This window comes from Marmota flaviventris, chromosome 2, assembly GCF_047511675.1.
Source record: "Marmota flaviventris isolate mMarFla1 chromosome 2, mMarFla1.hap1, whole genome shotgun sequence".
NCBI classification, from domain to species: Eukaryota; Metazoa; Chordata; class Mammalia; order Rodentia; family Sciuridae; genus Marmota; species Marmota flaviventris.
This window is the reverse complement of record NC_092499.1, coordinates 170,349,223-170,363,511: the sequence shown is the minus strand read 5'-3', so window position 1 is coordinate 170,363,511 and position 14,289 is coordinate 170,349,223. Positions and strand designations below refer to the sequence as shown.

The window sequence follows — 14,289 nt, the reverse complement described above, 5'->3', positions numbered from 1 at the left end:
AGGAATTCTGGCAATAATGGCTAAAGAAAAAATTATGTAACATTACAGAAGGCACTAAAAGAAAACAATTTTCTTAACAATTTACATTGTCTTCACCGGCACTGGGATGAAGATAGGAATTCTGGCAATAATGGCTAAAGAAAAAATTATGTAACATTACAGAAGGCACTAAAAGAAAACAATTTTCTTAACAATTTACATTGTCTTTAAGAGAATTATTAAATATAATGAAAAGGAAAGGTGAAAGTAAACAAACAGATCTGTTAACCTTCTTTTTTGTTTACATATTAAAACAATCCTCAACAGTTGTTTACCCAATTTAAATTAAACCATATAAATCACGTGAAAAAAAAAATATTTGGATCCATTTTATCATGAGCGCTCATCATATATGATATATGGACATTCAAACATATAACACAAAACACAAGTGTGCACACATAACATAATACATACAACACATAACATTATAGTAAAGGCCTTATAACTTTTTACAGGTGAAATCTCCATTGCAATGTTTAAAAACTCTATAGTCAAAAAATAGAACTGATCAGCAAAACATTAACCTAGGTCTGTATGAGCTCAAAAAACAAAATAGAACTTCATGATATGGCAAAGGGCAATAATAAAATAGATATTGAAAAAAGCATCCTGGTTCTGTTGCAGATGTAAGAATAGCCAAACTGGAGTTTTGGATATCAGTTGTTATGGATTTGAGCCAAATCATCTTCTTTTTGGTCTGTAGAAATCGCTTTAGTTAATCTTTCTGGAATCCAAATCGGCCGCTGTTCTCCCTGTGGAAACACATAAACAGACCCCCGACTCCAGACAATCACTGGGTCAGGACTTTGGTTAATCTCTCTGGAATCCAAATCGGCTGCTGTTCTCCCTGTGGAAACACACAAACAGACCCCCGACTCCAGACAATTACTGGGTCAGGACCTTTCCATTGTCCTGTTAGAATATCCTTCCAAAGTACCTTGGGCTTATGTACATTTTTTGGACACATATGCCTTTCCGCAGCACTAAGTCCTGATGAATCCAAATTTTAAAAGTTTAGAGTAAAAAGGGTTATTTTAAGTTTATCTTTGGGGAATATATACCCCTTCCCAATTCCTTCTTTTTGCTTTAATAAGTACATTTTAATAGTTTGATGAGCTCTTTCAACTATGCCTTGTCCCTGTGGATTGTATGGGATTCCTGTTATATGAGTAATGCCAAATGTTGAGCAAAATTGTTTAAAAGAGGTAGAAGTATAACCAGGGGCATTATCTGTTTTTAACTGTTTTGGAACACCCACAGTGGCAAAATTTGGTAAGCAATGAGCTATAACATCTTTAGTTTTTTCTCCGGCATGAAGGGAGCCCATCAAAAATCCAGAAGAAGTATCAACTGTAACATGCAAATATTTTAATTTTCCAAATTCTGGCAAGTGTGTGACGTCCATCTGCCAAATATGGTTAGGTATCAATCCTCTAGGATTGACTCCAAGATTAACTTGTGGTAAAAAGGTCACACAATTTTGACATTGTTTTATTATTTGTCTAGCTTGTTCCTTAGTTATTTTAAAACGCTTTTGTAAAGTATTAGCATTGACATGGAACTTTTTATGAAAATTTATAGCTTCTTCTAGTGTAGAGAAAATATGTATGTCATGTGTAGTTTTATCTGCTAAATCATTGCCCAAACTAAGGGCTCCAGGCAATCCTGTATGTGCCCTGATATGTCCTATAAAGAATGGATCTTTTCTGTCCCAGATTAGACTTTGTATAGTGGAAAGCAAAGAGAAAACAGTAGAAGAAGGGGAAATCCTACCAGCATCTTCAAGAGATACTATAGCATTAACTACATACTGACTATCAGAAAATAAATTAAATACAGAATCTTTAAACATCACAAAAGCTTGTAAAACTGCATTAAGCTCTACCTTTTGAGCTGATTGTTTGGGTACTAAAAATGTAAAAGTTTGATCAGGGGTAACTACTGCTGCTGTACCATTATTTGACCCATCAGTGAATATATTTGGAGCATTCATGATAGGTGTTTTTCTTGTCATTTTTGGAAAAATTACAGGATGCAATGCCCAAAAAGACAATAAAGGATTAGATGGTAAGTGGTTATCAAATGAAACATTAGATTTGCACATGATTATTGCCCAAGTATTTAACTCATTAGCTAACTCATCAATTTGATTCATAGTATATGGAGTAATAATTTTATTGGGAGAAATTCCAAACACTCCCTTTGCTGCTTTTATTCCTTTGAGTATTAATTGTCCTACAGCCTCAGGATACCTAGTAAGAATAGTGTTAGGAGAATAAGATAAATGTATCCATAATAATGGACCTTCTTGCCAAAATACTCCTGTAGGAATATTTTTTGTTGGTAGTACAATAAATAATAAAGGCAAACTTATATCAATTCTATCCAAATGCATATTTTCCATATATGTTTCAATGATTTTTAATGCCTTTCTTGCTTCAGGCGTTAACATTCGGGGTGAATTTGGATCTGATGGACCTTTTAGGATATCAAATAAAGGTCCCAACTCTCCTGTTGGTATACCTAAATAAGGCCTTATCCAATTTATGTCTCCTAATAACTTTTGAAAGTCATTAAGTGATTTGAGTTGATCTACTCGTATTTGAATTTTTGGTGGACGGACCATGGTTGAGGATAATAGAACTCCTAAATAATTAATTGGAAAATTTAATTGTACTTTATCTATTGCTATCTCTAGATTATAATTTTTTAATAAGTTTGTAAGTGTGGCATAACATTCTAGCAATGTGTTTTTATCTTTGTGTGCTAATAATACATCATCCATATAGTGAAATATTTGTAGTTCAGAATTTTGATTTCTAAGTGGCTGGATTGCTTTGTTAACATAAATTTGACACATAGTTGGGCTGTTAGCCATCCCTTGAGGGAGTACTTTCCATTCATATCTCTGATCAGGACCTTCATGATTCAGTGCAGGGATAGTAAATGCAAAACGTGGACTATCCTCAGGATGAATTGGAATTGAAAAAAAACAATCTTTAATATCTATAACTAAAACATACCAGGTTTTTGGCAAAGCAGACAACTGAGGAATCCCTGATTGAGCAGGTCCCATAATAACCATCTCATTATTAATGGCTCTTAAATCTTGCAATAATCTCCATTTACCAGATTTCTTTTTGATGACAAAAATGGGAGTATTATGGGGAGATACAGAAGGTTGTATATGTCCTTCTGCTAATTGTTGTTTGACCAGGTCATGGGCTGCTTGTATCTTTTCTTTAGTCAGGGGCCACTGAGGAACCCACACTGGTCTTTCTGATTTCCAAGTAATTTTTATTGTCTCAGTGGCCCTTTCTGAAAATCCAACCCATGTCTGTCTGTTCCTTGATCTATTTGTATTGGTGCTGCTATACCTTGTTCTTGTTTTTCTAATCTTTTTCCTTTCCTAAAACCTTGTCTAGTCATAATAGTGGGTGCATTTTGGTTGATGTTATTTGTTAATGTCAAACCTAATTGATCTAGGACATCTCGTCCCCATAAATTTACGGGAAGATGATCCAATACATATGGCTGTATAGTTCCTTCACATCCTTCAGGATCCTTCCAATCTAATACCATTGCACTTCTATGGGGATTAGTCGCCACTCCTAGGCCTCGAAGCGTTTGAGTGGCTTGTTGTAATGGCCAATGTTTTGGCCATTCTTGACGAGAGATGATGCTAAGGTCTGCACCTGTATCCAGTAGCCCATTAAATTCATGTCCTTGAATATTTAGTTTTAGCATGGGGCGAGAATCTAAATTTAAAGAAAGCATAGCCCAATCTACACCTGTGGAACCTAATCCCTTGGAACCTCTTTCTACAGTACGACTGGAAAATTTATCATGTAGGCTGGGTATTATTAGTAACTGTGCTATTCTATCTCCTGGTGAAATTACTGATATACCCTTTGGAGAACTGGCTATAATTTTTATTTCACCTTCATAATCGGGATCAATTACCCCAGGACTTATCATAAGTCCTTTTAGAGTAGAAGAGCTGCGTCCCAATAATAAGCCTACTGTTCCTTTGGGAAGAGGTCCTTTCACCCCTGTGGGAATGATTTGAACTCCCATCTCTGGAGTTAGTACTGCTCTGGCGGAGGCGCAGATGTCCAACCCTGCGCTCCCTCTGGTTTGTCTGATGAGGGATCTGATGGACAATGTGTCCTGGGCACTACCCTGATGGGGTTGCTGGGTTCCTCCAGTGCTCCGTATATTTGTGGTTTTGGGCCCCGGAGCATTGGGCCCCCTTGTCCATTTTTTGGCAATGGAGCCTGATGCCTTTCTCCACGATATCGTGGATAAACACCTGGTCCTTGTTCGTTTTTTGATAATGGAGTACCCTCTATGGTGGTTTGAGAACGGCATTCATTAGCCCAATGTCTCCCTCTACGGCATCGTGGGCAAATACCTGGTATTCTACTCCTTGGATACCTAGTTTTGTTAAACCCTCCTCCAATGGGGCAATTCCTTTTAAAATGTCCTGTTTCTTCACAATTGTAGCATGTTCTTGGCCTGGCATCTAAAGCCTGTTTTACTGCAGCTGCCACAATTTGCCCTTGTTCATTAATGTCTCTGGCATCTAAAGCCTGTTTTACTGCAGCTGCCACGACTTGCTCTTGTTCATTAATGTCTCTACATAATTTAATATATGTGTTTAAATCTTCATGTTTCCATGGTCTAATGATATCTCTGCACCAACGATTCGCTTGCTCATAAGCCAGGTGTTTTAGTAATGGCATTGCTTGTTCTGTATTCCCAAAAACTCTGGTAGCTGTTTGAATAAGCCTATCTACAAATTCAGCATAAGGTTCATTAGCTCCTTGTATTACCTTAGATAATTGACCTTGTAAACCTCCATGTCCTTGTAAAGTCTTCCATGCCTTAATTGCATCTGCAGCAATTTGTGCGTATACGCCAGGATCATATGCAATTTGTTGCTGCTGATCCTCATAAGATCCCTTTCCTAACAACATATCTAGATTTCTCTGAGGATAACCAGCTGCTGCATTTCGCCTAGCCGTCTCCTTGCAAAATTCCTCATTGGCAACCTTCCATAACAGGTATTGTCCTCCATTTAGCACAGCTTTACACATATTAGCCCAATCTGCTGGCGTCATGTTCAAGTTGTTAATGGATTCGACCAAGCTTACAGTGAAGGGTGCTTGAGGACCATAGGTTGTTACAGCCTCTTTTAGCTGCTTCACTGTTTTGAAATTTAAAACTTGGTAAAATCGCTGCCCTCCTGCCTCAAATACAGGGCATGTTAATATTTGAGATCTTGTCTCAGGATCCCAACTATCAACTGCGGGGGTTGGGGACCTCCCAGCATATGGAGGTGGCCTTGTTAGTTGGACACTTACGTCCTCTGGTGATAGAAAGGTGTTAGTAGCAGTCTCCTGTAGAGGTGGTGCTGTTGGTTGGACACTTACACCCTCTGGTGATAGAAAGGTGTTAGTAGCGATCTCCTGTTGTAACTTTCCCCCTGATGGCTTTTTCTGTTTTACACTTTCTTTCTCTGTCTGACTAACTTGAGAGGCCTTCTCTTTTACTTGAATCTTTTCCTCTGTCTGACTAACTTGAGAGACCTTCTTTTTTACTTGAATCTTTTCCTCTGTCTGACTAACTTGAGAGACCTTCTCTTTTACTTGAATCATTATGTCTTCTCCTTCCTCTACCATTGTCTGAACTGAAGGCTTTGGACTAAGCAAACAAGATACGAACGTCCACAATGGCAATGTGCCAACTGGCAGAGTCCCTGGGCTTTTCTTTTCTATTCTTTTTAAATCTTCACCATGATGGTTCCATTGTGATATATTTAACAACTCCTCCTTAAAAAGCCATGGGCTACATTTTTGTATTGTATCAACGTATGCCCTGACTGCTACTGATTTTACTGGGATGCCTCCTTCCTCTAACAATTTACTTAACACTCTTTCAGTTTGTTTTTTACTAATTTCTGATCCCGTATTTCTACTATAATACAACCCAACAAGATGACGCCAAACAAAACCGAGACAGAATGAAATAAAAAGGGAACAACAAAAAGTCATTATAGCCTTTCTATCCTCCTGACATGTGCATCCGTCCTTTCTCCCTATCTGTTCCTCAGACGTAAATAGTTTTTCCTCAGATGTGAGCGGTTTTTCTTCCGTCTCACTCATCTCCAGGGACAGGCAACTTAAAACAAAAGTGAAACAAAATAACAAAAGAAGAATCTTAAAATGGCTACCCATCCTCTCGCCCTGCCCTCAGGGGCGAGCAGTTCACTTACCCTCAGTCGCTCCCCGTGCGAGCCACCAGATGCCGCAGTCTGGCTGGGCACAATCAGGAGCCACTTGTCAAAAGAAACTAACTTTATTTTTAGAACCAAACACGCCAAACAAACAGCATCTCAGGAAAAACCCCTCAGAGCCTCAACTGCCACCACCGGCTTTCCACAAGCCTGTCTCTCCCCCCCACAAGCTTCTCTCCACCTCCCACAATCCTCCTGCTCTTGAGGCCGATTGGCTGGGTCACGTGGGCAGAGCCAAAAAGTCCCCCAATGAGCAGCTCCGTGGTCTGAAAGGGCAGGGAAACAGTCCAATGAGCATCACCGCAGAGGAGCCAATCAGCTAGATGTTGCTGGGGCCGAGGAGCCAATCAGCTAGATGTTGCTGGGGCCGCTGTGAGCCAATCATCAGCCGGCAGCTGGATTGCTGGCAGCTGGAAGTTTGCTGGGGCCCCTTCGGCTGTGGCTCTCAACAAAAGGTAGTAAATTGATCCAATTTTTAAATAAGGTTTAGGGTTAAAGGGATGTCAGATCACCTGTGCAAGCAAGTCCTTTTAAAATCTTGAACTGTGCAAAGTTCTATTCAAACAATCAAAGCAATTATACACATGCACTTTGCAGAACAACAACAAAGTAAAAAAAAAAAACTGCAATCAGGAAAGATTTTAATATTTCACATTATAAAAAGGTAGGGTGGGGATGTTAAAAAGACAAGACTAGGGGAAAGGATGAATTTATTTTAGATAAAATACTGGAAATTAAGCAGAAATCAGAAGAAACAGGATGCCCAAACCTCTATCCAATCAGGCCCCAAAAGCAGCAAGACTAGCAAAACTCCCTAATGACATCTCTAGAAAAGACTATTCTAGCTAATCCAAAGATCGCTCTAAAAGACCATTAGTCTTCCCATTATAGAAGATCTAGAAGACATGGGCTAGAGAACATTCCTGTAACATTTTTTTAACATGGATTTTTTTTAAAATTTTATCTCTATATTTCCAGGGCAAAGTATATTCCCGATACACAGTAAGTGGTCTAGAAATGTATGCTGAATAAGCAAATGTATAAACTTCAGTAAAAATTTCATTTTCATTCTTCATAGAAAAAAAGTTATTTTCTATATAACTTCTAAATATCCAAAAGGCAGATGAGTCTTAGGCAGTTGGCAAACTTTAAAGAAAAAGGAACACTAAATCATTCAGAATATTTCAGTAGGCATTTCAGGATTTTGAATAAGAGCTCTGCTACAGGAATCAGATCAACCATGAATTACCCATGTGATTTTGGGCAGGTTAATAATCTTTCCATGCTTAAGCTTCCTCAACTATAAAATGAGATAGTAACAGGAGCTACCTTACAAGGTTATTGGAAGGTTAAATGATACATACAAAGCAAGCACACAGTAAGAATGATCATTAACACAAACTACATTTGCAATACTCTGCTAGGTTTCCAAGACACGTTTATAATACCTCACCTCAGCTCATCTGAACTTCATATCCTTGCTGACAAGGAGAGAAAGCAGGTTTAGAGAGACTTGCTTAAGTCTTAAGACCACTTAAAGCAAGAACACAGATGGAGGTATCTGTGATTTAAAAAAAAAAAAATCTTCAAGATACAACATCAACAAAAAGACAACATCACCACCAACATTCAGAGGGAAAGAGGTAGGAGGCATAAGAAAGAATGTACAAAAATAAGGAAAAACCCTTGAAGGACAATTTAATGGATTTTAGATATTCTCTGCTTAATTTCTCTAGGACTCTGTCTTTGCATACATGTGCTACATTACTAATTATTAAACCTTGCAAATTTCACAAATTTTAAAAAATCAAGCCCTTAGTCGCTAGACTGTTATGTAAATTAGATTTTTGGTGAAACTGGTATTCAGATATGCAATTATGATACACCATCAGATAAGCCATTGAAGTAATTTTAGTTATTCCATTTTCTATGTTGCTGCTACCACTGGGCTGTGGATTGTCAAAGCCATTATTTCTGATATTTAGTCAGAGCTGGTTGTGGTGGAATACACCAACATGTTCCTTCAATTGTGGAGATAAGCCAGTTCTGGATTAAGTAAGAGAACTGACCCATTGTTGCCACAGCTTTTTTATGTGTACTCCTGTATTCTTCTGTATATAAGGGATAATAATTTAAACAAGAATTTAAAACCTATTATAAATAAAATATTGCCAGGGGTAAAATGAATGCATAGATATGCCATGTGATCTTCGAGTTTCTCTCTCCCCCCCCCCACATATATGTATATATAATTTATTTATGTACATGTGCATGTAAGCATAAATAAAACTCGTTGGAAAGAACCAAACATGGTCTTTCTTTACATTGTTTAAAACAAGGAGACAGGCACAGTGGCAGATGTCTGTAATCAAAAGTTCAATCCATCCTGGGAAAACTTGTCTTAAAATTTAAAAAATTATTAAAAGGCTGGGGACACAGGTCAGTGTATAGAGGGCTTGCCTACCATTTTCTAGTCCCTGAGTTCCATTCCCAGTACTGAAAAGAAAAAAAAAAAAAAACAATTACCTCATAGTAGCAGTCTTTTCTTAAGAACTATAAAAAAAATCTTATCTGCCAGTAAGTGTGTCCTTTACACATAATGTAATCCTCTTTGATTTCAGAGTCTCTATGGGGAATTAGTATATCATTGTATTCCTGGAAACTAGGTCAACATATTTTCTATTAAAACATTTTGCAAGTCATAGTGATATGTAAAATTACAAAGCTTCATAAAGACATCTGAAATATATTTCAGATAACCAAAATGCTGTTAAATTACATAACTTGGATATAAGTTTAACGTTTTTAATCATTTCTGGGGAACCAAATTCAACAGCACACCATTGTTATCTATGGTAGTATTCATATACAAAGTACACTGAGGTTCTGCTAGATGCACGGTGATGATACGTTTTTTGTATGAAGTCACCAAATTCAATTTCATTAGGTGTACTAAACATTTCAGAGGGAAGACTTAGTTAAATTTATTTTTTGGAATTTTTATTAAAAATAAGTTTTTATTCACCAATAATGGACAATTTTTCTTCTGTCTTCACTCCAATCTCACTAGTATTTTGTACTACATTCATAGAAGTGAGAAGGACAATGAGACATGCAAACATTTGCTAAATGAAATGAATGTAACTTATGCTATTTATTTCCTTCAGAGCATTATAAAATGCCAGTCCCTTAAAATCAAGGTTGTAGCTCATTCACCTCCACCTTCCCAAGTCTTCAACCCTGTAAAGAACCTACAACAAGAATTTAAGCAACTACCTCTTTAACAGTCAATCAATAAAATCAAGACAATCTATAAACTGCAGGAAATGACAACTACTTGACACAGATAAGTTAAGGAAATAATGTTCAATACACCCTCTAGGCATGAGAAGAATACTAGAAAGAAAATTCCAAAATCTAGAGGTCCTAAGCAAATAAATGAGGCTTTACTCCATCACCAGGTGTCTAATCTGTTTTGAAACATGAGCAGCCCAAGAACAAGGTCAGAAAAAGTATTTTATAAAAAATCAACCTGATCTGATTTACAGAAGTAATGTGATTTAACTCAAATATTTTTATATTTTTTCATTGCATTTTGGTTTAACGATAAGCAGGTCAAAAATAAGCTATTTGGATATCTGCTTGTTTATCTGCTTTGTTTAGCTATCAAAACAGTATACAGAGTGTATCATATTGCATACTCTTGTGTTTCTAAAGAATAAAAGCGGTATTCTCAAGGACTGACATAATGGAAGCCAAGCAAGTATTTAAAACAGCAAAAGGTTGCAAAGCAACGGAATGGAACACAACATAAAAAAGAAAAGAAAACATGGGAAGATCTTAAAAAAAAAAAAAAAGCACAGCAAGCCAGTTGTAGTGCCATGGCAGAAATGGATGAGTGTTATAAAATGATTATATGAAAGCAAACAAAAAGAGAAAACAGAGAATACAGTAAGCCCTTAGCATTAAAGAAAATATAAGCAGTAATAAAATTCTTTTGCAGATTTGTAAAAAGGTTTCAGAATAGAAATGAATTACTGCAAATATATTCTTATCTGATAATTTCTCTTTAACACAGCACTGCTTTTCTAAAACTGGAAATTCAGCTACAAGGATCCCCAAAATTGTCTGTTTGAAAGACACAGAAAATATAACAAATTGAATTTTGTATTTGGATCTTTTCATGTCTCAGAGCCAGGCAAACATTGGTAGGTCCTTAAAACTAAATGAAATTAACAGCACAAATATAACCATAAATTGCATTACAGAGGCTTTATATGACATGAGATATAGAACAGCAGATTCCCAGAAGAAAAGTTCCTTATAAGCAAATGAATAAAGAAAGAACTGTCATTCAAAGTGATGTTAGATTCTCAAACTTTTTTCTTTTCTTAAATTTTTTTAGATGTTGATGAATCTTTATTTTATTCATTTATTTATATATGGTGCTGAGAATCCAACACAGTGCCTCACACATGCCAGGCAAGTGCTCTAACACTAAGCAACAGCCCTACCCCCCTTATCAAATATTTAATACCATGAGAAAGTTTCCCAACATTTCTTCTTTAGGTAGTTCAACACATCAGCAGCAGACTCTAGTTACCTCCAATTATAAAACCAGTTCACTTGAGCACAATGTTGATCTGGGAAGTAGCATAAACACATTTTGTTTTTCTCTTATGAGAAGAAAAACCTGATAATGTTTGAATCCCTAGAACGTCATAGGCCTATAGTGGTATCAATAATATAATGAATCTTATATTTTTTAAACTGTTGGATTTTTTCAAAGGGAAGAGAAGGAGTATCATCTAATAATACAGAAAATAAATCAAAAATAGACAAGAGCTATAGTATTTATTCAGAGGAAACATTTCTGAAGAGGTTCTGGTATGCAGAAATTGGAATGTAATTTGGGTGAATCCTTTCCTTTCCTGTCATTTCCTATCCACTAATTCTGCAGAATACTCCATGTAAAGAGAACTCCTACTAAAATGATCTCAATATGTACACAGCTTACTTCCAGGTTACAAGACTCTTTTTGCATCACAGTGCAAGCTTACACAAGACAACTGGACAAATGGCAAGCTTATCGCATATGATCTCTCCCATCTACGCTTATACATTTATAAAAAGGTACAATGTGAACCATCAACATAACCAAACATAAGAGTTATTGGCTGTCACTCATTTTTAGAAACTTAGTGGGGCTTCAACTCACCAATGATTTAGTGTTCTTAGTTCTCTGACTTACCAAAAAAAAAAAGCAATTCCAAAAGAAACCATAAACATAAAGGAGCTGAGGAGTTGGCAACATTAAATATGAGTTTTCTTCTTTGACTGTTATCACCTACATACACAAACTGTTTTAATCAGAAAATTAACATCCAGGAAAAGAACGTGGTGTAAAAATCTACTAGGAAAAAAAAAAAAAAAAAAAGACCTTTCCGTAGTATTAGCTGGCAAAATGCAGTTTCTCTAAAGTTCTTACAGTTATTCGAGGGAAACAGGCATTCCTAACATAAAGCTCCACTTAGTTTAAAAGTTTCTCTTAAATAGAATATGATTTCCTCACTTCCTTCCAAAGTAGTTGAGTGGTTTACTTTAATTGTTCGATCCTCTAGCTTTTTTCCAACAGTTTTACTGATTTATTATGATAACAAGGGCATTTGTTTTGAGTTCTAAATATTCCTTTTTTTGTAACCAAAAGCTAAATTCAAATTTGAAGAGATAGTATGCATATGTTCTTTGAGCAATGTAATTTGTTAAGTGACAACTTCGTCCATCATCTCAACACTGTTTTTACTCTATTAGGCATCTGCTTGCAATCTAAATTGCAGTCTAAGGAATCAAAATTTGGTCTTGGATAAAGACAGATCCAATTTTGAGAGTCTTTTGTGCCGAATGAAAAATTAATTATCAAATATTAGGAAATATATATACACATATATGGCCTGAAACCACAGGCTACAGAGATGTGGTCTCAGCCATTATTTCTCCAGAACTTCATTTTCCCTAAAAGCCCATCATGATGGTCTCTCAAGTCTATTCAAACAACTGTCCTCGGTCAACTTCAAGTCTTCTTTCAAATGATTACTTCCTTACTATTCAGAGTTAATTGAAAGCTACAACCAACAAATCCCCTGCCTTCTCCTAACTAAAAAACAGTTGCCCACCCCTTTCAAGCAAAAGCACTGAAAACATTTTACCTTCTGTTGTTCAAAAGGAACAATTTGTTAATAACCTACTCTTTATAAAGTCAGCACAATTAAATTATTAAATCCACCTAAAAGATCGACCTCTAAAAATTATATAGTATCAGCATTTATTTGTAATCCTGTTTTAAAACTAAAATGCACGCTTGTTAATGTTTTATTCTCACAATGACATCTCAAGGTCTTCAAAAGAAAAACTAAGACATTAGTACAAAGTGGTTTCCCTTCTCTAATCTACTGTAACTTATTCAACACAAATGTTACCTATCCTTTCCTCCTTATTCATACTGTACATGATGTCACTGAATGACTGCCAATTATCCCATACACGTATACTCACTCCTGTGAGGGCACGGTTTTCATGCAGATTTCCTCCCCTCCACCCTCTTTCCCTTGGTAAGCTGCATTCTCTCTCCCAGAAACAACCTCCCCTAAAGCAAGTGAGAAAAATGTGGGGATGCACTTCACCCCTAGCCGTCAGCGCGGAGGGTCTTGCGCGCATGCGCAAAGGAGGTCGGCCCCCGCACCGCAGGTCGCTGGCAGGGTGGGTACCCGGCCCTAGGTCTAGCCAAGCCGGACCACTCTGCGAGCCGACCACGCGGGCTGCGGGAAGGTGGCGCCCGCGAGGATAATGTGGCGAGCGGGGCGGGCGGGCACACTCACAATTTCAGCATCCACTCGCCTTCCATCACCAGTGTCCAGTTGGAGGCGGTCATGGGCTGGACTCGGCTTTGCTCCGCCGGCAGCACAGCCTGCTCGGGGCCCTCGGTCGCCGCCAATGCCACAACCGAGGCGACCAGAAGCGTCGTCAGCAGTGGGCCGCAGCGCCCGCCCGCCATGTTGGGCGCGGAGTAACACTCCCCAGCAGGGAGTGTGGGCCAAGGAAACTACAGGGCCGAGGCCTGGTCGCCTGCCCGCCCGGCGGGGCCTTGCCAGGTAGTCCAGAGGAGATGCCCAGCCGCCCCGCCTCCGCCTGGCAGTGTGTACAGACCCCGCTCGCGACACCGGCGGGCGGCCGGCACCGCCTCTTATCGGCCTGCGTCCGCCGAGGCCACGCCCCCTCCCGCCTCGCCTTGCCGTTGCCCGGGGGTGTCGGTTGCCATGGCAACAGCCGCCCTTTCTCCCTGACTGCCACACTGAAAATAAACAGATGACCCAACGTTGTTTAAGTTAGTGCCAGCACCGCTCAGGCCCCTGGAATAGCGGGTTGGAGCGCGTGCGTTTCTCTAAAGAGAAACGTGGCCGGTCATTTAAAATCCATGCTCTTTAAAATAGCAGCAGGGGGCTGTGGAGTAATCTTAAGGTCACTGAAAAATGGAGGGACATGTGGGCTGGCTTCTGGCTGAAAAATTTAAGTGCTTTCTGCATGTATACATTGAAGCATCACCGCGTAATTGGAGATGATGATGAAACTAGACGATTCGATTTTATATAATTTTTACTAAAATATTTTAATTTTATTAAAAATTAAAACATGAGCACTGACAGATGGATGCATCATTTAATAAGAATATGGCCATGGGCAACGCAATGAACTTCACCTTTCTCTCAGCTATAGTTTTGTTAGTGTTTTAAGATAAAAGTAGTCTTCAAGTTCAAAAGCCAACCTCAGAAACTTAGCAAGGCCCTAAGCAACTTAGGGAGACCCTGTATCAAAATAAACAAAATTAAAATTAAAAGGGCTAACGATGTGGCTCAGTGGTAAAGTGCTCTGGATTCAAACCCCTGTGCTAAAAA

The 14,289-nt window shown here is 38.1% G+C and overlaps 1 protein-coding gene across 2 annotated transcripts in view; it reads right to left on the bottom strand.

The window, feature by feature from the left end:
* Window positions 1–13,593, bottom strand: part of Tmx4 (thioredoxin related transmembrane protein 4) — a 49,871-nt gene extending 36,278 nt beyond the window's left edge. Inside the window, exon 1 of one of the 2 annotated variants that reach the window (XM_027922140.3) lies at window positions 13,216–13,593. In XM_027922140.3, coding sequence (XP_027777941.1) covers window positions 13,216–13,391 — 176 coding nt within the window. In that variant the 5' untranslated portion in view covers window positions 13,392–13,593. Of the gene's footprint in view, window positions 1–12,892; window positions 12,953–13,215 lie in introns of those variants that run through there. The other variant, XM_071608752.1, reaches the window with a different exon arrangement.
* Window positions 13,594–14,289: the final 696 nt, after the last annotated feature.